Source organism: Erinaceus europaeus, chromosome 17, assembly GCF_950295315.1.
Source record: "Erinaceus europaeus chromosome 17, mEriEur2.1, whole genome shotgun sequence".
Lineage (NCBI taxonomy): Eukaryota > Metazoa > Chordata > Mammalia > Eulipotyphla > Erinaceidae > Erinaceus > Erinaceus europaeus.
In genome coordinates, this window is record NC_080178.1 from 9,267,695 (window position 1) to 9,295,505 (window position 27,811).

The 27,811-nt window shown below is 47.2% G+C and overlaps 1 protein-coding gene across 5 annotated transcripts in view; it reads left to right on the forward strand.

The window, feature by feature from the left end:
- Window positions 1-12,474: 12,474 nt before the first annotated feature.
- Window positions 12,475-27,811, forward strand: part of STX3 (syntaxin 3) — a 70,077-nt gene continuing 54,740 nt past the window's right edge. Inside the window, exon 1 of one of the 5 annotated variants that reach the window (XM_060176250.1) lies at window positions 12,475-12,774. In XM_060176250.1, coding sequence (XP_060032233.1) covers window positions 12,745-12,774 — 30 coding nt within the window. In that variant the 5' untranslated portion in view covers window positions 12,475-12,744. The remainder of the gene's footprint in view (window positions 12,775-27,811) is intronic. The other 4 variants (XM_060176251.1, XM_060176252.1, XM_060176254.1 and 1 more) reach the window with 4 other exon arrangements.

Consider the following 27,811-nt stretch of genomic DNA (forward strand, 5'->3'; position numbering starts at 1 on the left):
ACCCTACCGACACTCTGGAATGTTCCTCTGCAGCATTGCTGGGCTGAGACAATTTAGTTTACTCTGTGAAATGGGAGGAGGTGGACACTAACTGGACATTGGTTTTACGTTGTTACTTATTCATGGTACGTGATTTTTGAAAGCTATTTTTATTTTCTCAACCTCGGATTTCTCACTTCAAAAATGAAGATTAAGGTTGAGTATTACAATGCACAAGGACCCAGGTTCGAGCCCCTGGTTCTCACCTGCAGGAGGAAAGCTTTGCAAGTGGTGAAGCAGGGCTGCAGGTCTCTCTCTCTCTTTTTAAAGACTAACAGGTTGCTTTTTAAAAAAATTATTTTATTTATTTTATTTTTTGAGAGAGATGCAGAGAGAGAAAGACACAGAGAGAAACACTAGAGCCCTGCACAGCTCTGGCTTATGTGGTCTGGGGACTTCGGAGTCTCAGTCATGAGAGTCTCTCTGCATAACCATTATGCTATCTATCCCCACCCCTTCTCTTTGCCTCTCTATCTCCCCTTTATCTCTCGATTTCTGACAGTCTCTATCCAATAAATAAATAAAGCTCATAGAAAATGTTTAGAAGTCTTTAAAAAAATGAAAATTAAAATGGTCACAAGACCTAGAAATAAATTCTAGAGGTACAAAGGATGACCAAGATACACTTTCATTGAAAATATGCTATCCATACTACTACTAGAACTACTGTTATCACTAGGGCGTGGTGCCTTGATTACAAATTCACTGCTCCCTGCAGCCATTTTTTTCTTTCCTTTTATTTCATTTATTTATTTATTTTTTCTTTATATTTTAGTTGATAGGTCAGAGAGAAATTGAGAGGCGAGGGGGAGATAGGGAAGGAGAGAGAAAGAGAGACACCTGCAGACCTGCTTTACTGCTCATGAAGCATCCTCCCTGCAGGTGGGGGGGGGGGCTTGAACTCGGGTTCTTGAATGTAGTAATGTGTGCCACCTCCTGGTCCTGCTCTGGATTTTTAAAGGGCCATACAACAGTGAATGCCATTATGATTCTCTCCAAAAGTCCTGCTTTAGACTTGCTTCCAATATATTCTCAGATTCTTATCAGGTCTTAGCACAGCACATCTGGGCAAGGGCAAGGTCTGGGATAAATTACAAAGAATATCAGGACTATGCAAACCACTCTTTTCTTCCTTCCTTCCTTCCTTTATTTTTTTGTAAGAGGTTTTATTTTATTTATTTATTTAATTTATTTTTTTTTTGCTCCCAGGGTTATTGCTGGGGTTAGGTGCCTGTACCACAAATCCACTGCTCCTGGAGCCTTTTTTTTTCCCCTTTTGTTGCCCTTTTTTTTTTTTTTTTTTTTTATTGTTGTGGTAGTTATTATTGATGTCATTATTGTTGGATAGGACAGAGAGAAATGGAGAGAGAAGGGGAAGACAGAGAGGGGGAGAGAAAGATAGACACCTGCAGACCTGCTTCACCGCTTATGAAGTGATTTCCCTGCAGGTGGGGAGCTGGGGTCTCAAACCGGGATCCTTACGCCAGTCCTAGTGCTTCGCTGTGCTACGGCCCAACTCCCAAACCACTCTTTTCTTATCCCCATGGTATAACCTTAGACTTTATGGTTTCCTGAGTTTCTTACCTTTCATCCAAAATTCTCTTTAAAAAAAATCATCTTTATTTATTTATTGGGTAGAGACAGCCAGAAATTGAAAAGGAAGGGGGAGATAGAGAGAGAAAGAGACAGAGAGACATCTGCAGCACTTTCCCCCTGCAGGTGGGGACCAGGGGCTTGAACCTGGGTCCTTGTGCACTGTAACATGTGTACTCAACCAGTGTGCCACACCCGACCCCCCCCCAAATTCTCTTCCAAGGAAAGGTTATGGGCAAGTGTGAGGACATGGTGGGTTGAACCTGGTGGGAACCCCGGATACTCTCTGTGAGGACAGAAGGCGTTCACCTAGAAGCCTCCCCACTCCCTGACCTCCATCTTGTTAGACCCAGAGGCTGTAACCTCTCCCCCTCTACCTGGTCTGGACAAACCTGATTTGCTCAATGGAATGTGGATAAATCCAAAGAGCCCCTTCCTCATTCTTAAATCCCATGACCAGAGTAAGGGGAATTCAAGAGCTGCAGTCTTTAGAAGGAAGCTAGAGTCTAAAAATATCTGATTGGTTCTTGCTGTCAAATGTTTGCCATTGTTCGGCTTGTTGCCCCAGCACCCTGCCCCCAGCACATGGCTTCTTTTTACCTCATATAAATCCTGCCTTTTTCTTTATTAAATGCACTATCCCCTGCCATACTGTCCAGAGTCCTCACTCTGTGCGCTCACCCCCACGGCGGCCTGTTCTTCTCTATGACACCTTTCTGGTGGCCAACGGAGTGGTGGACATGGGATGGACAAGGCAGGCCTTCCAGAGCTTGCCCCACAGGGAAGGCAATGGAGTTTTCTCGCCACTGCGTTCTGCGCAGAGCAAGGTTGAACGGGAGTCCTGAGAGGAGGAATGAGAGCTGGGGTAGGGAGGGCTTGTGCCAAAGACACAGCGAGTTTATTTGGCTTTAAGCATTCACACACACACACACACACACACACACACACACACACACACACACACACATATACTTCACATCACCAGTTAAACAATAGGCAAGCGGTTACATAAGTTCAAGCGGCACCTGGTGTTTATGAACTTCTACTATATGTTTGGGTTTATTCAGCAGCTAGCAAAGCCAAGGTCAGGTCAGAATGTTCTGCTAATCTTTGCAGACGTAACTGGGGAAGTTGCGGGTTCAATTAAAGGCCATGGGGTCCTTTCCCGTGCTTTATCTTCCGGCAGCCTTGTTTATCAAAGGCCTAATGAAGACTTGCCTTTTGATGGTCACCCACAGAGTTTAAAAGTTCTGTCAGTTCTTCTCTTTTTGTGCCTTTATACTTAGAGTTTAGCTGTTCCCACCTCAATCTCTGATTTTGTCTTAGACTGCCCATAAATTTCTTTTTATGTTTATTTATTTGATTCTCCATATCCAATCCCCTTCTTTCCTCATTTTCATTCTCCTATGTATACATTCCCACTTTACCATATTTGATATCTTCTCTTTCTGCCTATCCTTAGTTGCAATATTATGATTATTGTATTTGGATTTGCTTTTTAATATATTGAAATTCTCCTGCCTGATGTCATGGTATTAAAATTCTAGAGTTGCTTAAGTCTGGAGGGCAGAACCATCATGCATGCAATTATTAAAAGAAGCCCACAAAAATCCCTTCACCCCACCTGCCATGTGAAGGCATAACAGGAAGTCTTGTGATCTGGTAAAAAAAAGATCATTTACCCATCTTGTGGACTTTGACTTCAGATTCCCTGCCTCTGGAACTGTGTGAAATTTCTGTGGTTTGCAAGTCAGCTCATCTGTGACATTGTGTTATGGTGCTTTGATGGACTCAGGCACTGGATGAAATCCATAAAATGAAACCAACAAACAAATAAACCCAAAGCAAAACAAAAGCCCTTCTGTGCACTGAGTCTCTCTATGTGGACGTGAGGTGATGTTGAGTTCTTATAAAGCAAAACTAGTTTTGAAAGGGGGCTGGGTGGTGGCACACATAATCGAAGCCCAGGAATCTGAGCAAGGATCCTGGTTTGAGCTCCCCGCTCCCCACCTACAGGGAGGTCACCTCACAAGCAGTGAAGCAGGTCTGCAGTTATCTATCTCTGTCTTCCCCTTCTCTCTGTCCTATCCAATAAAATGGGAAAAATGACCTCTGGGAGCAGTAGATTCATAGTGTAGGCACCAAACCCCAGCAATAACCCTGAAAGCAAAGAAAGAAAGAAAGAAAGAAAGAAAGAAAGAAAGAAAGAAAGAAAGAAAGGAAGGAAGGAGAGAAGAAAGAAGACATTCAATAAAAGCAAACTGTTATTTTAAAAACCATTTTATTGGGGGTTAATGGTTTACAGTACAGCTGTTGACACATGCATACAGTTTCTCTTCTCCCTGTGAAAGGTGTCTGCAGAGCACTCTCACCCTCAGCTCAGAGCTTCTGCTATCATCATGCTGTTAGGAAGCCACTGACCAAGCCTGACCACAAACCAAGAGACACGAACAGAGCAGTGATGTTCAAAAAGATTTATTCACACAGGCACATAGAATAGCCATTTTCTGGGGGTCAGGTGCTAGCGCAGTGGGCTAAATGCATGTGGCACAAAGCGCAAGAACTGGCCTAAGGATTCCGGTTCCAGCCCCACCTTCCCACCTGTAGGGGAGTCGCTTCACAGGTGGTGAAGCAGGTCTGCAGGTGTCTAGCTTTCTCTCCCCCTCACAGTCTTTCCCTCCTTTCTCCATTTCTCTCTGTCCTATATCCAACAACGACGACACCAATAACAATGATAATAACTACAACAACTATAAAACAACCAGGGCAACAAAAGGGGAAAAAATAGCCTCCAGGAACCATGGATTCGTGGTGCAGGCACTGAGCCCCAGCAATGACTCTAGAGGCAAAAAAAAAAAAAAAAAAAAAAAAAAAAGAATAGCCATTTTTAGAAATGTACACATGTAAAGGCACATAAAGTGACACACACACACACACACACACACGCACATGGACCTCAGGAGAGCTGAGAGGTCCCCCCTCCCCCCAGCTGGAGTGCCAAAAGTGGCCCCATTGCTTGGGTGAGAGAGACAAAGAGTTCTCTAAACTAAGAGTATTTATAATGTTCAGCGATGGGGGTGGTATTACATCTTGAGCAATATCTTGAGCAAAGCAAAAGGTACAAATTACACTCTACATCTTTATCTAAACAGTACACGTGAATCTCTATCTATGAAGTCAGTCTTTTATCTAGCAGAGCAGGTATACATAAGCAAAATGAGCTAGTAAAGTTGAGTTGGTATTTCAAAAATTCAAATAGTCCCATAAACACTTATTTTGCAACATCATTCTGGTAAGTTCAAACAAGTCATCTGTGGCGTTCCTGGGGGAGCGGACAACTTCTCAACTTTTACTGTCTTTTACTTATAAAGCAAGTCTCTAAGATGGAGGAACTCTCAAAGTGGGGAGCTCTTGCTCTCAATGCAACGGGAACCCAAGGCACTCTCCATTCCCTCTCTTCTCTTCCTTCCGCAGAGTCCTTGACTTTTGTAATACACTCCCTCCAGCCCAAGTTTCACTATGTGCTTTCCCTTTTGGTCTTTGCTTCTAAAGTTCCACCAGTAAGTGAGATCATCTGAGCAAATTGCTGTATTGAAGTCTGCTATGTAGCCTCCTGTGGCAGATGAAATAGGACGCAGAGAGAAGAAAGGCAGCTCTTAACTCATCTTGAAGGAAATGAACCTCTAGTTCTTCTTCTTCTAGCGTTTGGCCTAGAAGAAGAACTAGAGGTTCATTTCCTTCAACCTCTAGTAGGACTTAAGAACACAAGCCATGATCCTTTCAAGGCCAGTGTAATGCAATGAGGGCTCAAAGGGAAAGACAGAGAAGGGAATCAAGTTAAGTCTGATGGGGAGATGGCATTTGAGTTGCCATCTGGAAGGACTCTAGGCCTCTTGGTGCACAGAGAGAAACAAAAAGGGTATTTCAGAAGCAGCAAAATCTTTTCTCTGTGTCTCTTCCCTTACTCCATGAAGCAGGCATAAATTAAAATGAATGTTTTCTAAAAATCTATCATAGGTCTAAAAGATAGAAACCATGACTTGCACCATATTCTCTGGAACTGAAATGTTAGTCTTCCTCAGCAAGAAAATATGAATACTGTGCCCCAGTATGGTTCCGTAGCCCCCATGTCCACTTGGTCGATTCCAAATTATATTCCTCCATGAGGATAATTTCTGGAACCATCCGTTCCACCCCGGTTCCATGGCTGCCAGTTCTTAGCAACATCGCCCTGCCAAATATTCGTCGGGATGCGGCATCATCTAAATTCATTTCCCACGTCCACGCTCGACCGGACCTGCCAATATACGCGGATATCTTCGCCCACCCTGTCCAACGCTTGATGTCTCGTCACCCAATCTGGTCCCCTACGCCTACACTGAACTTCTCTGTTCCAGTCTCTTGGAAACAGAGTTGGCAGTCAGCTGAGGTAAAGAACAAACACCTCATCACAGACCCCTGCAAGCGTCAACCCGGCTTTGACCTAGCACATTATGATTGGGCCCTCCTCAATCGCTATCGAACAGGCCATGGCCAGTGCGCGGCTATGTTCCATCGCTGGGGAGCCAGAGACGACCCGAACTGCCCCTGCGGCTCCAGACAGACTATGACCCACATAGTCAACGACTGCCACCTCTCCAGATTCAAAGGAGGTCTCGAAACTTTACATCAGGCTCAACCTGACGCTATTGACTGGCTGCGGAAGAGGGGCAAACACTAGAAGAAGAAGCAGCAAGAAAAAGGATGTTCCCTGGTTTATTTACAGACACTTGCTGTTCTTCCTATGTTTGGTGGCGATAAATCAACCGGTTCAGTGTTACCTGTGGGATGATGCTGGCCCTGGCAAATAAGAGATGTTTGGAGGGAAATGGAAATTATATCATCAAGCCAGCATGCAAAACACTGTGCTGGGCCACTAGCAGGCAGTTTACGACAGGTGTCCTAAGAGCCTGTAACTTGCCATTGTGTGCCGATGGAGATGGGTGTTGAGTTCTGCCAGGCTTTCTAAACTCTTTCACCACCAAATGTGTTCGTTTCTTGGAACACCTTGTGCAATGTTTCTCCTGTTGTGCTGACTTTGTCATGCGCTCCAGCAGCTGATACTGAGTATAAACTGATTTCGTTAGTCACTGTTCAGTTCTCCATGAGCTTAGAGAAAACAGTGGGGTAGGTGTAGATTGGCAGGCTCTTTAATATTTTTTAAAGTTTTTATTTATAAAATGAAACACTGACAAGACCATAAGGGGTACAACTCTACACAGTTCCCACCATCAGATCTCCACATCCCCTCCCCTCCCTTTTTTTTTTTTAATTTGAAAAAAAAAGATTTTTTTTTTTACATACCTTATTTAAATTAAACCTCATTTATCAGAGCAAAAGCCTCTGGCATGTAAATAATTAGCATAACCATTGTGTTATCTTTTACTAACCCAAGCCAGTTTTGCCTGTTTAGTTGAGAAAGTATTTTAAAAGATTTTTTTTTTTTTGAAATCACTTAAACAATTTTTTAAAATTTTTTTATTTAAGAAAGGATTAATTAACAAAACCATAGGGTAGGAGGGGTACAACTCCACACAATTCCCACCACCCAATCTCCATATCCCACCCCCTCCCCTGATAGCTTTCCTATTCTCTATCCCTCTGGAAGCATGGACCCAGGGTCATTGAGGGTTGCAGGAGGTGGAAGGTCTGGCTTCTGTAATTGCTTCCCCGCTGAACATGGACGTTGACTGGTCAGTCCATACTCCCAGTCTGCCTCTCTCTTTCCCTAGTAGGGTGGGGCTCTGGGGAAGCTGAGCTCCAGGACACATTGGTGGGGTCTTCAATCCAGGGAAGTCTGGCCGGCATCCTGATGGCATCTGGAACCTGGTGGCTGAAAAGAGAGTTAATATACAAAGCCAAACAAATTGTTGAGCAATCCTGGACCCAAAGCTTGGAAAAGTGGAGAGGAAGTATTAGGGAGGTACTCACTGCAAACTCTAGTGTACTTCTGCTTTCTTACTTTGGTGCCATACTCCAAACTCAGTCAATTTCTGCTTTGCGTTTCTACTTCTTCTTCTTCTTTTTTTTTTTTTTACATGCATAACATTCCCCAGATTCCCATTTAACAATACAACCCCCACTATTTAATTCATCATTTTTCATGGACCTGTATTCTCCCCACCCACCCCCCACCCCAGAGTCTTTTACTTTGGTGTAATACTCCAATTCCATTTCAGGTTCGACTTGTGTTTTCTTTTCTAATCTTGTTTTTCAACTTCGGCCTGAGAGTGAGATCATCCCGTGTGCCCTCCCCTCCCTTGATAGCTTTCCTATTCTTTATCCCTCTGGAAGCGTGGCTGCAGGGTCATTATGGGGTGCAGAAGGTGGAAGGTCTGGCTTCTGCAATTGCTTCCCCGCTGAACGTGGGCGTTGACAGGTCGATCCATACTCCCAGCCTGCCTCTCTCTTTCCCTAATAGGGCGGGGCTCTGGGGAAGTGGAGCTCCAGGACATATTGGTGGGGTCATCTGCCCAGGGAAGTCAAGCTGGCATGATGGTAGCATTTGGAACCTGGTGGCTGAAAAAAGAGTTAACATATAAAGCCATATAAACTATTGACTAATCATGAACCTAAAGGTTGGAATATTGCAGGTGAAGATTTGGGATCTCCATTTTGGAGATAGCTAGTAGGTCTATTTTAAGTATATTTCAAAGGACCCATGACGTTACTAGTTTTTGCTTGAGCCTGGCCTCTGATATGCAGGTGCACCCAAGTTATTGTCTGGGGAGATGATGTCATGGCTGGAAAAAGGGCTTGAAAGCTGGATCAGGGAAGAGAGTAGCTCCCCAAAATGAGAAAAGTGCATAAATATTGTTGACTGTAAACCCCATCGATTTGACCTGGGGCCCATATTCAGCACAGGAGCCTATGTAACCTCTGCATCCCTGTAGATCTGAGCTCACATTCTGTGGTCATGAGTAGGAACATTCCAAGCTGCCCCAATATCAGAACCCATCTTCCTCAGGTGTAGCATAGAGTATAACAGTCCATCCTCCTTTTGGAGGATGGAACATTCTCTACTGTTGTTGATCCAAGTTGAGGGCAAGATCCTATGGGGGCCCACAAAGGGGTCTACTGTGTTGTTCCTGATAGAGATGATGGGTAACATTGGGGAGAGGTATTTTTTTGAGGTCTAGGCCCATCATGTCTGTTTGGGGATCTCAGGACTCCCCGACTAGGGCCCCAGCTGATGGGGTAGCCTGATGGTGTCTGAAGAGTCATCATTAAAGTATGTGAGTCTCTTGCCCTTATTCAGCTTTTGTAGTACTTGCTTTGATATGGTTAGCTTTGGAGTGAGTGAGGAAAGTGTAATAGGAAGTAGGTGAGGAGGGTATCTAAATCTAAGTAGACACTATTTCATTATGAACTTTATACTGACACAATGCAGCCTATTGTGTACTTTTGTTTTCAGGTATATATATATTGCCCTAATTTATGGATACATGTGAACATATGCTACATTATTGAAATCCCAGAACTAAACCCTCACACCTATGGACATCTCATCTTTGACAAGGGTGCCGAAATATTAAATGGAGAAAGGAGGCTCTCTTCAATAAATGGTGCTGGGAAAACTGGATAGAAACATGCAGGAGAATGAAACTGAATCACTTTATTTCACCAGAAATAAAAGTTAACTCCAAATGAATCAAGGACTTGGATGTTAGACCAAAAACTATTAAATACTTAGAGGAAAACATTGGTGGAACACTTTCCCACCTAAACCTCAAGGACATCTTTGATGATACAAAGCCAATTGCAAGGAAGACTAAAACAGAAATAAATTAATGGGACTACATCAAATTGAAAAGCTTCTGCAAAGCCAAATAAATTATGACACAAAGAGACTCCTCACAGAATGGGAGATCTTCACATGCCAGACATCAGACAAGAGACTAAGCACCAAAATATACAAAGAGCTCAGCAAACTTAGCACCAAAAAAGCAAATGACCCCATCCAAAAATGGGCAGAGGATATGAACAGAACATTCACTACAGAGGAGATCCAAAAGGCTAACAAACATATGAAAAACTGCTCCAGGTCGCTGATTGTCAGGGAAATGCAAATAATGACAACACTGAGATACCACCTCACTCCTGTGAGAATGGCATACATCAAAAAGGACAGCAGCAACAAATGCTGGAGAGGCTGTGGGGACAGAGGAACCCTTCTGCACTGCTGCTGGGAATGTAAACTGGTCCAGCCTCTGTGGAGAGCAGTCTGGAAAACTCTCAGAAGGCTAGACATGGACCTTCTATATGACTCTTTTGGTTCTTTACATGGGAATAAAATTCTTTCCTCCTCGCCTCGCCTCCCCTCCCCTCCCCTCCCCCTCTCCTCCCCTCCTCCTCCTCTCCTCTCCTCCTCCTCTCCTCTCCTCTCCCTCCCCTCTCCACCCCTCCCCTCTCCCCTCCCCTCTCCCTTCTCCTCCCCTCTCCCCTCCCCTCCCCACCCCTCCCCTCTCCCCTCCCCACCCCTCCCCTCTCCTCCCCTCTCCCCTCCCCACCCCTCCCCTCTCCCCTCCCCTCTCCTTTCCCCTCCCCTCCCCCTCCCCTCCCCTCCCCCTCCCCTCTCCCCAGCCCTCCCCTCTCCCCTCCCCTCTCCCCTCCCCTTCCCCTCCCCTCCTCTTCCCTCCCCTCCCCCCTCCCCTCTCCCCTCCCCTCCCCTCCCCTCTCCCCTTCCCCTCCCCTTCCCTCCCTTCCCCTCTCCCCTTCCCTCTCCCCTCTCCCTTCCCCTCCCCTCCCCCATCCCCTCTCCCCTCCCCTTTCCCCTCTCCTTTCCCCTCCCCTCTCCCTTCCCCTCCCCTCCGCCTCCCCTCCCCTCTCCCCCTCTCCTCCCCTCTCCCCTCCCCTTTCCCCTCCCCTCTCCTCTCCCTTCCCCTCTCCTCTCCCCTACCCTCCCCTCTCCCCTCTTCCTTCCCCGCCCCTCTCCCCTCCCCTTTCCCTTCTCCCCTCCCCTCCTCTCTGCTTTGCCATAAATGTAAAGATCCAGTTCTACCAATATGAACCAACATTTGTTAAGGAAATAGGTGAGATTAAGAGTTGGACTTTTCCTAATGTGAACACCAGAGGGCGCAGCAGCCTCCCCTTTCTCAAAGACTTGGACACTGCCTAGAAAGGCCTGAGGTGGGAACAACCCAAGCAGGAGGGTGAGGGCTGCATATGGCAGGGTTCAAACAGCCCGACTGCTTACATATTCACCTATTTATGGGAGGTGAAGTCAGCATGCAGTGGGCACTAGGAGCCCAGGAGAGGCCAAAGTCCTTTCAGACTGTCTAAATATTTACAGCTGTTTAGCCTAATGGTATAGAGCAGATTCTCCTCCGGGCTTGAACACTGAAACTTCCTCCTCCTCTTCCTCCTTCTCCTCCTCCTTCTCTCTCTCTCTCTCTTTCTCCCTCTCTTAAATATTTATTTAGGGGCCAGGGGGTGGTTCACCTGTTAGAGCTCACACATTACAGTGTGAAAGGTCCTGGGTTCAAGCCCCTGTTTCCTACCTGCAGAGGGGAAGCTTCACAAATGGTAAAGCAGGGTTGCAGGTGCCTCTCAGCTTGTCTCTCCCTCTCTATCTCCCCCTTCCCTCTGAATGCCTCTCTGTTCCTATCTAAGATAAACAAATAAAAATATAAAAATACTTAAAATGTTGATTAGTTAATCGATAAAGGAGAGATCAAGAGAGGAAGCTATTGCAGGAGACACCAGAACAGTGCTCAGCTCCTGGCTGGGGGTGGCGCTGGGGACTGAACCAGGGGCCTCAGAGCTTCAGGCATGAAAACCTTTTTTTAAAAAAAAATTATTTATTTATTTTCCCTTTTGTTGCCCTTGTTGTTTTTATTGTTGTCATGCTGACAACGCCCATGCTCAGCGGGGAAGCCATTACAGAAGCCAGGCCTCCCACCTTCTGCATCCCATAATGACCCTGGGTCCATGCTCCCAGAGGGATAAAGAATAGGAAAGCTGTCAGGGGAGGGGATGGGATATGGAGTTCTGGGGGTGGGAATTGTGTGGAGTTGTACCCCTCTTATCCTATGGCCTTGTCAATTATTATTCAATTAATAATAATAATAATAATAATAATAATAATAATAATAATAATAAAAGATATGTACACCTATGTTTATAGCAGCACTATTTGTAATAGCTAAAACCTGGAAGGTTCATTTCTAGCCTTGTGAGGGTTCCCCAGACTGCTCTCCACAGGGTTTGGACCAGTTTACATTGTCATTAGCAGTAAAGCAGTGCTCTCTCTCTCTCAAATTCTCATTGTCCTATCAAATATAAAAAGTGAAATAATAAAAAGTGGTAGATGGATAGAGAGATAGAAAGAATGAGAGAGAGAAGAGGATGGGGGGAGCAGGTGGTGGCGCACCTGGTTAAGCACGCATATCACCATGCACAAGGACTCAGGTTCAAGCCCTCAGTCCCTACCTGCTGGTGGCAAGCTTCACAAGTGGTTAAACAGGACTGCAAGTCTCTCTCTCTCTGACCATAGCACAGCTCAGTTCTGGCTTCTGGTGGTGCTTAGGCATTGAACCTGAGACTCCGTAGCCTCAGGCATCAAAGTCTCTTTGCTTAACCATTACGCGACCTACCCCCACCGTGCAGGTGTCTATCTGTCCCTTCCCTCTCGGTTTCTGTCCACAAGAAAGAAATAGGCAATATGTATATTTATATGTTATTATTATTTTTTTTAGGAGGATAGGATTGAGGGCAGACAGATGTACTTTTTTTTTTTTTTTTTTTCCCTTTCTCGTGTCTCGGGGATCCGGGGTCCCGGGCCGGGCTGGGAGGCGGCGGGCGGCGCGGGCCCTTTAAGGCGGCGGGGGCGCGGCCAGGTGCGGGGCGGGCCGGGTGGGCCTGCGCGCGGCGCCGGGAGCCGGATTTGCAGGCGCGGCGCCGGCGGGGCCGGAGGGGGCGGTGCGGCGGAGCTCCGGTGGCCTGTCTCGCTCGCTGCTCCTCGCCCGCCCGGCCCGGCCCGGCCCGGCTCGGCCCTGCCGCCACTTCCGGCCGCTCACCTGGGCCGCGCTCACCTGCGCCGCGCTCGCCTGCCTCCGGGCGCCGGGCTCCAGGATGAAGGACCGGCTGGAGCAGCTCAAGGCCGTGAGTGCGGCGGCTCCCCGGGCGGGGGTGGGGGGCACCCGGGCCGGGGGCTGCGTGGGGGCTGCCTGCCCGCGCCGGCCGGCTCCGAGCGGGTCCCGGGCGGGCGATCCGTGGCTGCCCCGCCTTCCCCCCTGGCTGCCCCGCGCCCCGGCCGCCCCGCGCTCCTCCCGGGCTGGACCGAGTCCATCCGCAGCTGCCATCTGCGGGCGGGGTGGAGGGTGCTGGGCCGGCCCTGACACCGGGGTCGCCTTGCCGGGTGCCCACGGCGAACTGCTCGAGCCTGTGCTCAGCACCCCTACCCATGTCCAGCACCCTACCCCACCCATGTCCAGTACTCCTCCACCTCTGTCCTGCCCCCCCCCACCTGTGTCCAGAGCCCCCCATCTGTGCCCAGCACCCCTCCAGCTGTGTGCAGCAGCCCCCACCCATGTCCAGAGCCTCCCATCTGTGCCCAGCACCCCTCCACTTGTGTCCAACAGCCCCCACCTATGTCCAGCACCCTTCTCACTTGTGCCCAGCACCCCTCCACTTGTGTCCAACAGCCCCCACCCATGTCCAGCACCCCTCTCACTTGTGCCCAGCACCCCTCCAGCTGTGTCTAGCACCCCACCCCACCCACCTGTGTCTGGCACCCCTACCCATGTCCAGCACCCTACCCCACCCATGTCCAGTACTCCTCCACCTCTGTCCTGCCCTCCACCCACCTGTGTCCAGAGCCCCCCATCTGTGCCCAGCACCCAACTCCCACCTGTGTCCAACAGCCCCCACCCATGTCCAGCACCCCTCTCACCTATGCCCAGCACCCCTTCAGCTGTGTCCAGCATAGCTGGACCTCCCCCCACCCCTGTATCCTGCCCCCACCCCCTTTTCCCTCCCCGAGCAGCTTAAAGCTTTGGGTGACCTCCTGGACTGTGAGCTGGTCAGATGCCTGGGTGAATGGTGGGTGGGTCCTGCTTGGTTCCATCTTGAGGTCTGTAATGATTAATCCCCCTACCCTCGTCCCCACCCCCCTCTGGACAGCTATGGTCAGTGCACAGGGTCTGAGAAAAGACAGGCATCTCCGGAGCTGTGAAGCCTGTGTGGGGTGGGGGGGCTCCATGCTTTTGGAGCCTGGTGTGTTTCTGCATCAAACTGGGATGATCCCACCCGGAGACTCTCGGAGTGAACTGACCTCCTGAGTTTGAGGGAAGTGCTCTAGCCACGGGGATTTGAGTCAGATTATTCACTGACTCATTCAGCCCATGACTAACTGGACTCATTCACTGGGGCGGAGGGCCCCCATGCTCTTGGTTCAGCTCTGCCTTCAGGGAGTTTAGATTCGAACCCTGGGCACAGACTGGTCCAGGTACAGAGGAGACACAGATGGGTAGTCAGAATCTTGAAGATTTACAAACCTGCTCAGGCATTGAGCACACGACATTTTGAGAAACAAGGCAGGTTAGAACTGGGGTCAGCCCCTGTCTGCAGGATCATTGCATCTGTCCCTGAAATGACCCACTCAGCCCTTTGTTTGCTTCAGGGCCTGCACAGAGGACCAGTAGATGGTTTATTTCATGTTAATAGCCACCTGCACCCTTGAGGCATGTGGGGCTGACAAAGCATGTGGGGCTGCCGGGTGGTGTCTGTCGCAACTGTTTTTTTTTTTCTCCTCCCTTGACTTGGGTGAGCGCTCCTTGACCTTTCACCTGTTGGAGGGGAGGGGTGGGGTGGGGAATAGGTCTGCTGCAGTGGAGGTGAGGGCATTGGGGAAGTGAGAGAAGCACCCTAACAAACGCATGTTCATTGTCATCTGGGTCTCACAACATGCAGGTTGCAGACAGGGTAGAGTTTACTGCCCCTATTTATTTATTTATCTTTTTTACAGACAAGGAAACTGGAACTCAGCCTGGACAGGAGGACTGGGACAGGTCACAGAACTGGTCAGGGCACAGCTAGGAAGAGAGGACCCCAGGGTCCTTCCTGGTCTCTGTGTTGCCCTGCCCCTGAAGCTTGCTGGGAAGCCGAGAGGAAAGACTAGTGTGTTTTTTTTATTTTTTATTTTTTTATTTTTTATTTTTTTAGCAGGGAGGGACCACTCCCTTCTTTTGGTTAGGAAATCTATTTCCAAAGACAAGATATTGTCTCGGCCCCTTTCAGTAGCCCATTGTCAAGAAATAGCACAATTAAAAAAAAAATTTAATGAAAGAGAGAGACCAGAGCACCACTCTAGCATTTGCGGTGCCAGGAATCGAACCCAGAGCATTCAGGGCCTCATGCATGGCAGTCTTGTACTCCATTGAGCCACCTCCCTTGGCCACAAATAGTGGAAACTTTTTTTTTCTTTTCTTTTATTATTGGATAGAGACAGAGAAATTGAGAAAGGTGGGAAGATAGACCAGGAGAGAGACAGAGAGACACCTACAGCCCTGCTTCACCACTCGTGAAGCTTCCCCCCCCTGCAGGTGGGGACCAGGGGCTTGAACCTGGATCGTTGCACACTTTAATGTGTGTGCTTAACCAGTTGCTTCACTGCCGGGCCGCCAAGTAGTGGAACCTTAACTGAGCTTTGAGTTGCAAATATAATCAATTCTGGTTGCCCACAAGCAAGCCCTGGGGCTTCTCAGTCCTCACTGTGTTAGCTTCTGCTCTGTGGAGCTGATACTTTATGTCTCTTTCCTCCACCCCTGGGGGATGTGCTGAAAGTGAGCAGTGTTATTGTGGGGGTGCTTGTGTAGAATCCGGGTACTCGCTTGTGTAGAATCTGGGTACTCTTATGTTCGCAGCTGGGAGATGGGCAGGGCCTGGGTGCTTTTATTTATTTATTTTTAAAAGGTACAACTTTTTAAAAAGATTTTATTTATTAATGAAAAAGATAGGAAGAGAGAGAGAGAGAGAAAGAACCAGATATCACTCTGCTACTTGTGCTGCCGGGGATTGAACTCGAGACCTCATGCTTGAGAGTCTGGTGCTACATCCACTGTGCTGTCTTCTGGACCATGGGGGTAGGTGTTTTTAGAGCAGGGGGCTGCAACAAGGTCCCAGGGTTCTAAGAGTGGCCCTGCCACTTAGTAGCAGGGTCCCTTAGTGCTACTTTGTGTCATTGTAGCAGGGTCCCTTAGTGCTACTTTGTGTCATTCCCTGTTTCTCTTTTGCCCTTTTTTTTGTAAAGCAAGGAGTTTGGTGACTCTGGGATGCCTCTTGAGGCAATAGGACTTTCTAGCGGTTTCTGTGAATTCTGTTATCTGCTCCCCTCCATCGCAGCCTCCCCCTCCGTGCCCTCCCCCACCCCCCACATACAACAGCAGAGAGCTGGTCCTCTTGCCACAAGATAGTCATCTTCTTTTGCTGATTCCTTTTATCAATGTCTGTTAACTTGCACAAAACACATTTCACAGCATGCAATCTCCTTCTGGGGGCCTTTCCTAAACTCTGCAACAGGGGTGCTCTGGTCTCTCATGCAATAATGACCTCTCGAGGGCTGCGATCAGATCAGCTTTGCTCGGTGGGCTGCTGGGCAGACATACTGGGGGGGGGGCATCTGTACCAAAGCATTATTACTATTATTATTATTTTTACCAGCGCACTGCTGAGCTCTGGCTTATGGTGGTACAGGGAATTGAACTGGATGCCTTGGAGACTCAGACATGAAAGCCTCTTTGCATAACCATTATGCTATCTACTCCTGCTCCCAAGGCATTTTTTTAAAAAATTATTTATTGGATAGAGATAAAGAAATCAAGACAGAAGGAGAGGAGATAGAGAAAAGAGAGAGAGAAAGAGGGACAGTGGCATCTCCTCTGCTCCCTGATTGTGGTCTCTTTTGCTGGTGGAGATAGGGGGCTTGGACCCCAGTCCTTGCACATGGCAACATGTGCTCTACTCCCCAGCTCTACAGTCATTTTTCTTTTCATTATTGTTATTTTATTTTTTTCCCTTTTGTTGCCCTTGTCTATTGTCGTTGTTGGGTAGGACAGAGAGAAATGGAGAGAGGAGGGGAAGACAGAGGGGGAGAGAAAGATAGACACCTGCAGACCTGCTTCACCACCTGTGAAGTGACCCCTCTGCAGGTGGGAACCCAGGGGCTCGAACCCGGATACTTATGCCAGTCGGTTCCTGTGCTTCACACCATATGCGCTTAACCCGCTGCGCCACTACCTGGCTTCCTGTTTTCATTACTTTTACCAGAAAATTACTCAGCCCTGGCTTATGGTGATGCTGGGCATTGAACCTGGGACCCTGGAGCCTCAGGCATGAAAGTCTTTTGCAGGGGAGATCCAAAGAATCTTACGTGACTAATTTTTTTTTTATTGTTGTTGTTATTGATGTCATCGTTGTTAGATAGGACAAAGAGAAATGGAGAGACGTAAGGAGGACAGAGGGGGAGAGAAAGACAGACACCTCCAGACCTGCTTCACTGCCTGTGAATCAACTCCCCTGTAGGTGGGGAGCTGGGGGCTCGAACCGGGCCCCTTAGGCGGGTCCTTGCATTTAACCCGCTGTGCTACCGCCCGACTCCCCATATGTGACTGTTATGAACATCTCTATGCAAATAAATTGGATAACCTAGATGTGACAGGTGCATTCCTAGAATCATACCACCTGCCCAGCCTAACCCAAGAGGAAGTAGATATCTTGACTAGGCCAGTCACTGGTATAGAAATTGAATCAGTCATCAAAAATCTCCTCAAGAACAAAAGCCAAGGTCCAGACAGCTTCCTTATTATTATTTTTATTTATTTTTATTTATTTATTTTTTTCCCACCCACCCACCCCAGAGTCTTTTACTTTGGTGTAATACTCCAATTCCATTTCAGGTTCGACTTGTGTTTTCTTTTCTAATCTTGTTTTTCAACTTCGGCCTGAGAGTGAGATCATCCCATATTCATCCTTCTGTTTCTGACTTATTTCACTCAACATGATTTTTTCAAGGTCCATCCAAGATCGGCTGAAAACAGTGAAGTCACCATTTTTTACAGCTGAGTAGTATTCCATTGTGTATATATACCACAACTTGCTCAGCCACTCATCTGTTGTTGGACACCTGGGTTGCTTCCAGGTTTTGGCTATTACAAATTGTGCTGCCAAGAACATATGTGTACACAGATCTTTTTGGATGGATGTGTTGGGTTCCTTAGGATATATCCCCAGGAGGGGAATTGCAGGATCATAGGGTAGGTCCATTTCTAGCCTTCTGAGAGTTCTCCAGACTGTTCTCCACAGAGGCTGGACCAATTGACATTCCCACCAGCAGTATAGGAGGGTTCCTTTGACCCCACACCCTCTCCAGCATTTGCTGCTGTTACCTTTTGTGATGTATGACATTCTCACAGGAGTGAAGTGATATCTCATTGTTGTCCTGATTTGCATTTCTCTGACAGTCAGAGACTTGGAGCATTTTTTCATGTGTTTCTCGGCCTTTTGGATCTCTTCTGTGGTGAATATTCTGTCCAAGTCCTTCCCCCATTTTTGGATGGGGTTATTTGTTGTCTTGTTTCCTTATTATTTTTTAAGTTTTCATTATCATTATTTATTGGCTAGAGACAGCCAGAAATCAAGAGGAAGGGGCTGATAGACAGGGAGAGAGACACCTGCTGCCTACGTCACCTCTTGCAAAGCTTTCCCCCTGTAGGTGGGGACCAGGGGCTTGAACCTGGGCCCTTTTGCACTATAATGTCAGCATTTAACCCTGTGTGCCACCTCCTGGCCCCTGGACAGCTTTACAAATGAATTCTATAAGACTTTCAAAGAAGAACTTATAACAGTTTTCCTCAAATTCTTCCAGATACTTGAAGAGTAGCCATCATTCCCAAACACATTCTATTGGGTTACTGTCACGCTGTTCCCCGAAACAGTTTTGCAGAACCACTATGCTGTCTTTCTGACTTATGCCAAAACATTTTTTTTTGTGTGTGTGCCTCCAGGGTTATTGCTGGGGCTTGGTTCCTGCACTAGGAATCCGTTGCTTCTGGCGGCCATCTTTTTTCCACTATTATTGTTGTGATTATTGTTGTTGTTGGATAGGACAGAGAAATTAAGAGAGGAGGGGAAGACAGGGGGAGAGAAAGACACCTGCAGACCTCTTTCACTGTTTATGAAGTTACCACCCTGCAGGTGGGGAGCTGAAGGTTCAAACTGGGTTCCTTGTACTTCACAGTAGGTGCACTTAACCCAGTGCACTACCACCAACCCCCCAAGCATTTTTTTTTTTTTAAGATCTTATTTATTTATTAGTGAGAAAAAGTTAGGAGGAGAGAGAAAGAACTACATGTCTGCTGGGGGTTGAACTTGGGACCTCATGTTTGAGGATCCAATGCTTTATCCAATGTGCCACCTCCTGGACCACTCCAAAGCATTTTTTTAAAAGTCTCAGAGCTGCCCCAAGATTGGATGGGCTGGCTGGAGAAATTGGCAGAACTTCAAGCACTGGAGGAGGAGAGAGACCAGAAGCTCTGATTCTCATGGGACTTGGAGCCTGTCTTGGAAGGAGGAGGGCAGACCTCATTCAGCACTGAGAATGTGTGGGTCTGAAATGCTTCGGTGTTTGTGGAGCCTGCCCCAAACACTGTCTGAATCCAGAGTCCAACAGGTCTGAGGTCTCAGAATTGGACCCGTCAAGTGGAATAATCCATGATGCTGCTTGCCCGCCGTCATAGTCAGGGACCCACTCAAGCATCCGGCTAATTCCTGGGTCACAAGACCATCTCCACTTATCTCTTGCAGGGCTCTTTCTGCTAGGTTCCTTCAGTGATTTAGGACAGACTTGCCAAGAAAGCTCACTGATCACTCAGCCGCCGAACTTTGGATCTGCTGAGGCCAGACAACTGCTGCCCAGGGACCTCTGGCCTAGCCTCCTTCCTTACTCAGCAGGCATTACTGAGCTCCTGCTGGCTCCCCGGCTTCCATGAGTGAGAGCTGTGTGGTTTGTAGCGCCATGGACACCTATCTGTGGCCTTAGGAAGTTCCTGGGCAGGGAGGAGACACATAAGAAGCAGGCATCCTTGTGGCGGGAAGAACCTGTTGGCAAGCTTCTGGCACCTGGGGTGGGGGTGGGGGGGGCAGCAGGCAGGGGACTGGCTGGGAGGGATGGGTGTGCTTTCCAGAATAATGACTTTGAACTCAGATCACTCTTCCAAGTTCTTGTTCAGATGATATGGGGTCTCCTAAGAAGAAAAGCAGGGGCCTGCATGTTGCCTGCCTCTGCCTTGGTGACTGTTTCATGTTTGTGGCATGATCCTTGTTGCCATTATTATTATTAGTGCGTTCAGAACCTTGTGTGTGCACAATTTCACTGCTTTTGGTACTATTCTATTTTTTCATTTTTGTTATTTTTTAATTTTTTAATACAAAGATATTTACTTAGAAGCATTCAGAATGTCAACAAAACAGCTGCAACTTTCTTTTTTTGCAATTACAGAGTGGTATTTCAGTTTAACAGAACAACAATTATTTCGTATAAGCTGCATCATAGACAACTGAAGATGAAAAAAAAATAACTACCATCCCCATATATAACTAATTTGTGCTGTGCACCAACAAGAACCTGCTTTAAATTTCCATGCCAACTTACAACCCCCTTACTGTACCAGGCAAGGTTAGTGGCTATTGAAAATACCACCAGGACAGGGCTATCTAAAGACACATTCGGTAGTGTGTTAACTATACAAAAAAAGACACTGTACAGTCTAAAAACAAATCTTACACAGCCTTACATTTCAACTCATTTTTGTTACTTTTTATTTTTAAATATGTTTTATTCCTGCGGGGGGGGGGGTCACTTCACAAATGGTGAAGCGGGTCTGCAGGTGTCTCTCTTTCTCTCCCCATCTGTCTTCCCCTCCTCTCTCGATTTCTCTCTGTCCTATCCAACAACAACAGCAATAACAATAATAACAACAAGGGCAACAAAAATGGGGAAATAATGCCCTCCAGGAGCAGTGGATTCATAGTGCAGGCACCGAGCCCCAGCAATAACCCTGGAGGCCATATATATATATATATATATAATTTTTTAATGAATGGGAAATAGAAAGAGAAAGGGAGGGATGGAGAGACCAAAGCACTATTCAGCTGTGGCTTAATGGTGGTGCTGGGGATTGTGTCTGGGACTTCAGAGCCTCACTTATGAAAGTCTTTTAGATAACCACTATGCTGTCTCCCCAGCCCGCATTCTTGTTATTTTTGGGTACACAGAGAAAGAGACAGAGAGGGAACAACATCTCTGTACGTAGCTAGCTCTGCTCCATGAACCTGGGTGCCTGATACTCCCCTATGGTGCTGGGACTTGAACCCAGGGCCTAGTCTATGGTAAGGAACATGCCTTTTACAGGGTGAGCTCTGTCCCGGCCCTGATGGGTGTTTTTTGACCTCTGTGTTCTGAGCATGCTCATCTTTATCCTTCTGGACCCCAGCTCCTTAGAATGATTATACAAAAGTCTTGGTATTAAAGTAGATGATCGGTTGATCGTTTGTAAAGGGAAAACAAAGAGTTGCGGTTTATGACAAGGGAAGAGAAATCTTCTCTGATGGTGATGGATGGACTGGAGAGATCCAGGACTTTGAAACCCCCCCCCCCCCCTTGATTTATGGAGGACTAGAAATAGCTTGGAATGGACTGGCCTCTCCAAGGTCAATGCCAACAAGGATACACTAATCCCATCGGCCACCTGGGGCTCCAGAGACCAGACTTGCTTTCACTCCTTTGAGCTTTCTGATGTCTGGCTGTATTCTAAAGGTCTTGTCCTCCCTCTCTCCCTTCCCCATTGCCCCTTCCATTTAGACTCTAACATCAGAGGTCTTGGATCATAGTCTTGGTACAATCTCATAACAAATAAAAACAAAAAAACCCCAAACAAAAGCAAATCCTCTTTCAGGTTTAATTCACTCAGTAAATATTTATTGAACTTCTGTTACATCCCAGATGCTTTGGATCCTAACCAAACCCCACCCTCCACTCATGTTTATTTATTAATAAAAAAGTGGGGGGGAGTCGGACGGTAGCGCTGCGGGTTAAGCGCAGGTGGCGCTAAGCGCAAGGACCAGTGGAAGGATCCAAGTTCAAGCCCCCGGCTCCCCATCTGCAGGGGAGTCGCTTCACAGGCAGTGAAGCAGGTCTGCAGGTGTCTATCTTTCTCTCCCCCTCTCTGTCTTTCCCTCCTCTCTCCATTTCTCTCTGTCCTATCCAACAACAATGACATCAATAATAACTACAACAGTAAAACAACAAGGGCAACAAAAGGAATAAATAAATAAAATAAAGAGATATTGATGCATCTTTAAAAAAAAGAGGGGGGGGACCAGCACTACTTGGGCACATAAAATACTAGATGCTGAACTCAGAACCTCATGCTTGAGAGTCCCAGCTCTTTATCCATGATGCCACCTCCAGACCCCAGCTTGAGGGGCTTCTCACTGAGAGCCCACCCTCCAGGACTGTCATCTCCCCTCTCCCCAGGAGGATTCTGTGCAGCTGCTATTGCAGAGCTGAGTCGAGGGTGCTGAGGATTGAGTAGGGATTAACAGACCCACCAGCCCATGGCCAGAAGAGAAAATGCCTGGATGGATGAGAGGGAGGGATTAGTTTTATTTTTATCCCTGTGAGGGTGGGGAGGCTGGGACACTGGCAAGAGCTAAGGGAGAAACACTTGCCGAGTTTGCCCTCTCTGTCTTCCACTGGGCCCTTATCCCTTTTTCAGAATTCTTACCCATCATACATAACTCAGTCTTCCTTTTTTTTTTTTTTTTTAACTATCTCTGTTGGTTAGAGACAGCCAGAAATTGAGAGGGAAGGGGGTAATAGAGAGGGATAGAGACAGAGAGACACCTGTAGCACTGTTTCACCATGTGCAAAGCTTTCCCCCTGTAGGTGGGGACTGGGGGCTTGAACCTGGGTCCTTGTGCATTGTAACATGTGCACTCAACCAGGTGCACCACCAGCCAGCCCCTAAATTTCATTATTTAAAAAATTTTTTTTATTATTATCTTTATTTTATTTACTGGATCGAGACAGCCAGAAATCAAGAGGAAAGGGGGTGATAGAGAGGGAGAGACAGAGACACCTGTAACACTGCTTCACCACTTGTAAAGCATTCCCCCTGCCAGGTAAGGATTGGAGGCTCGAACCTGGGTCCTTGTAGCATGTGCACTCAACTAGGTGTGCCACCACCCGCCCCCTAAATCTCATTATTTATTTATTTATTTATTTATTTATTTTTTATTTAAGAAAGGATAAATTAACAAAACCATAGGGTAGGATGGGTACAACTCCACACAATTCCCACCACCCAATCTCCATATCCCACCCCCTCCCCTGATAGCTTTCCCATTCTCTGTCTCTCTGGGAGCATGGACCTAGGGTCATTGTGGGTTGTAGAAGGTAGAAGGTCTGGCTTCTGTAATTGCTTCCCCGCTGAACATGGGCGTTGACTGGTCGGTCCATACTCCCAGTCTGCCTCTCTCTTTCCCTAGTAGGGTGGGTCTCTGGGGAAGCAGCGCTCTAGGACACATTGGTGGGGTCTTCAGTCCAGGGAAGCCTGGCCAGCATCCTGTTGACGTCTGGAACCTGGTGACTGAAAAGAGAGTTAATATACAAAGGCAAACAAATTGTTGAGCATTCATGGACCCAAAGCTTGGAATAGTGGAGAGGAAGTGTTAGGGGGGTACTCACTGCAAACTCTAGGGTACTTCTGCTTTCAGGTATATATTTTGCAGTAGTTTATGGATACGTGTGAACATATGCTCTCTCTCACAGAACCTGGTCTATATCTAGGTTTTGGGACTTTGTTAGAAAGTGAACCACCTGGGATGGAATTAGAGAATACTATGAAAGGAAAGGTCTCACCCGACTAATGAAGCTGAAGGGTTGTCATTCCACACGTGAAGTCTCTGGACACAGTCTGAGCTGAAGCATGTTGAGGTGGCAATCGTGTTGATTAGGTTGTGATTGGCAGATGCAATATTATTTGATATGGATTGGGAAAGGCATACGGGAAAGTGGGCCCTATCCAAGGGTTCTAGGACTGGGGGAAGTAGAGGCTCTATAGTGGAGATGTGAGGTTCCTGCTGTCTTAGGGTTCAAAAAGACAATGGATAGTTGATGTTATCATCATATTATTTGGTAATTGGGTTAACTTTGAAAAGTCCTTTTGTTAGGGTTTGCTGTATAGTACCCAGTATCTTGTATATAGCTGTGCTATTGGTTGCTTCTGATCTACTTGGTCTAGGCTTTTGAGAGAGTCCGCATATCAAATACATAGCCTATATATTAAAAAGACTAAGTCTGTGTTTTAAAAAACTTCGAGACATACAATTAATTTTCCCCCTCTCATATTAATTAACTAGTGATTTATATGACTACATTTTACTAGGAGTGTACATAAACACCATTCCCACCACCAAAAGACTGTGACCCATCCCTCCCAACCACTCCCACCCCCCACTGGCCTAGGAAGCTGCATGTCTACTCCTCACCACAGGGTTTTTACTTTGGTGCCCTACTTACAATTTGGTCAGGTCCTGCTTTTAGTTTCCCTTTCAGATCTTCTTCCTCAACTTCTGTTGATGCTTAAAAAAATATTTTTTTTTAAAAAAAATTTATTCCCTTTTGTTGCCCTTGTTATTTTATTGTTGTAGTTATTATTGTTGTTATTGATGTCGTTGTTGTTGGATAGGACAGAGAGGAATGGAGAGAGGAGGAGAAGACAGAGGGAGGGAGAGAAAGGTAAACACCTGCAAATCTGCTTTACCGCCCGTGAATCGACTCTCAGGCAGGTGCGGAGCCAGGGGATCCTTATGCCGGTCCTTGCCCTTTGCACCATGTGCGCTTAACCCGCTGTGCTACCGCCCAACTCCCTCTAAATCTCATTCTTTACTGGTGAAGCTCCCTTAATTAGAGCCCACAGCACAACATTCTCCCTCCCTATGAAGTCAGTGGGATTTTGTTTTTGTTACCACAGGGTAGGTGTGCATCAATCTTGTTTTTGTTTTATGTGAGTTCCATGGTCTTCAGGGTCTCCTGGTCTTCAAGATCTGTTAGTTCGGGGAGATAGCTCAACCTGTTAGAGTACCAGCTCATATGCCTGAGATCTCAGAGGCCCCAGGTTCAGTCCCTGGCACCACCTTATGTCAGGGTTCAGCAGTGCTCTAATTCTTTCGACCTCCTCTCTCATAAGTAAATAAATAAACCTTAAAAAAAATCTGATTCCATTAGTTGTCACCATGCTAACTATAATAACAATGACTGTTTTTTTAAAGAAATATTTTATTTATTTATTTTAATGAGAGATACAGAGAGAGGCAAGAGAGATCAGAGCACTGCTCAGCTCTGGCTGATGGAACCTGGGACCTTGGAGCCTCAGGCATGAAAGTCTCTTTGCATAACCATTTTGTTGTCTCCCCAGCCCATAACAATGGCTGTTTATAGAACGACTGGTTATTGCTGGATGGGACTATGTTAAGATTTTTTTTTTATTCATTTAAGGATTTTTTAATTTGTTAATGAGAAAGATAGGAGGGGAGAAAGAACCAGACATCACTCTGATACATGTCTTGCCTGGGATCGAACTCAGGACCTCATGCTTGAGAGTCCAGTGCTTTATCCACTGCATCACCTCCTCCTGGACTACCTGTGTTAGGTTTTAGACAGACCTCAAGTCCTCTCAGCCCTGCAAGATCAGGTGGTGACATCTGACCCATCGGAACTCAAGACTCCTTGAAGAGTCCCGGTTAGGAAGTTCAAGAATGAAATCTGGGTGTCTTCCTTCTTTACATCCCTCTGAATGCTCATAGCACCTCTCCAACTGCGCTGCTGTTGGTATTTCTTCATGCCGTTGCAGATAGGGTATCCCTCGGGGTCCTGTGCCTAGTGCGGTAGTTATCTACTAAACATTCTGTTGGCCAATCAGCAACACCGTGGCCCTTCCATTGTCTCCTGTGCAGTGTCTGACTTACTCTTCCTGTTCAGTTCTCTGTAGGTTGGTGCTAACTTTCTTCCTCTTCCCTGCTGGTACGGGAAGGGTGATAAGGTGCAACAAAGTGTCCATGTCCCAAATGTTTCCAGTCCTCCTGTCCCTTGCTGCCCCTAACAAAACTACCTGCCCAAAGTGTACCTCGGGACTTGGGAAACCCAGACACTCGCTAACAAAGCCAGATGTCTCTGGTTCCTTCCTCAGGGATAAGGCTGGATGAAATTGAAAACTCCAGCCCAGTTCATCATAGCAGCAGGCTTATCCTTGCGCAGAAAGACAAAAGAGGAGGAGACCCATGGAGACCACAGTGAAAAGCAAGCTGGCTCATTCTCTCTGGGGATATCTTTTTCACTTCCCAGCCTGCAGGTGGGAAAGCCTCATCTCCGGTGGCTGAATGGACACAGGCTGTTGATACGGAGGGATTGGCCTTGAGATGCTGTGGTCTTTGAACTGCCTTATCTCCTGCCACCTTTCTGTTAGGAATGCAGCTGGCTTCCTTTCCTCCTTGCGGTCTCCACTTAGGTCAGCCTGTAGGGCCATTGCCATGACAACAGGGTCATTCCCATGGCAACAGTTCCTGAGGTTTGTCTGGGGACTTGCATGTGAAGTCAACCCCCCCTCTTAAAGAGATTACTGGAGCACTGAGCTGTCTGGGTTCTGCTTTTCTGTCTGTCTTAGGGCCACCTGGACTGGAATCAGGTTTGGGTGTGTGTGTGTGTGTGTGTGTGTGTGTGTGTGTGTGTGTGTGTGTGTGTGTGTGTGTGTGAAAAAGAAAGTTTTACTTCTCATCTAATCCTAGAATTGCAGCACAGATACAAAGATAGACTAGAGTTCCTGTCTGTCTGTGAGAGTGGTTTCCTCCACAGTTGTTCTTTTGTTCTTGCCCTTTACTGCGTGTCAGGCTGCCTTCCCCCCACCCCCCCCCCACACACATAGAAACAGAGAGAGGGCCTGCCTGGTGGTGGTGTGCCTGGTTGAGCACACATGTCACAATGTGTGAGCCCCCACCCCACCTGCAGGGGGAAAGCTTCACGGGTGATGAAGCAGGGTTGTGGGTGTCTCTCTGTCTCTGTTCCTCTCTGTCAACCCCCTTCTTGATTTCTGACTGTCTCTATCCAATAAATAAATAAATAAAGATAATAAAAAAAAACAGAGAGAGAAGAGACAGAGAAACAGAGGGAGAGACATCCTAGCCCTGAAGTTTCCTCTAGTTTCATAGCAATTTCATGTAATGTGCCTGGGACTCAAACCTGGGTCATGGGTGCATGGCAAAGCAGATGCCTCCCAAGTGAGCTATCTTGCTCTCCCCTCCCCCCCCCCCCCCATTGCTGACATCTGGCTATTGCCATGCTTGGTTTTGAGAAACAGATTCTGGTTTATTCCTATTCGCTAAACTCCAGACTTGCTTTGGATTTCCCTAGTTTTCCTTTTTTTTTTTTTTTTTTCTTTTTCATTTGCTTTTGTTACCAGAGCACTGTTCAGCTCTGGCTTATGGTGGTGCTGGGGGGATTGAACCTGCTTCAGAGCCTCAGGCATGAGAGTCCATTTTTCGTCACCATTGTGCTATCTACCCATTGCCCCTTAGTTTTTTTCCATGACTGTCCCATGGATACCACATCACACTTAGCTGGTCTGTTTCCTTAGCCTCCTCTGAGCCACGAGGGAGGGCGGGGGAGGGAGGGAGAGTTCTTTCCATCTCTCATTTTTCCATGACCTGATTGGTGTGACATCTGCAATGTAGCACTTTGGAAGTGCGTTTCTGGTGGCCTGAGCTGCCTGCAACAGCTGGGGTGGGGGTTTGCTGTTCAGAGGCTTCACTCTGTGACCTCTGAGAGCAAGGACTCTGCAGCCTGCTGCCTGGGCTGCCCGCGTGACCTGGGGCAGGTGACGTCACTTGTCACAGCTGTAAGGGGAAGTAGGGCCCCAGAAATAGTTGTAGAGGGCGTCAGGGCGGTAGCTCAGCGAGTTAGTGGTAAAGCAGGTCACAAGCGCTGAAGCAGGTCTACAGGTGTCTGTCTTTCTCTCCCCCTCTTTGTCTTCCCCTCCTCTCTTCATTTTTCTCTGTCCTATCCAAACAGTGACGACATCAATAACAA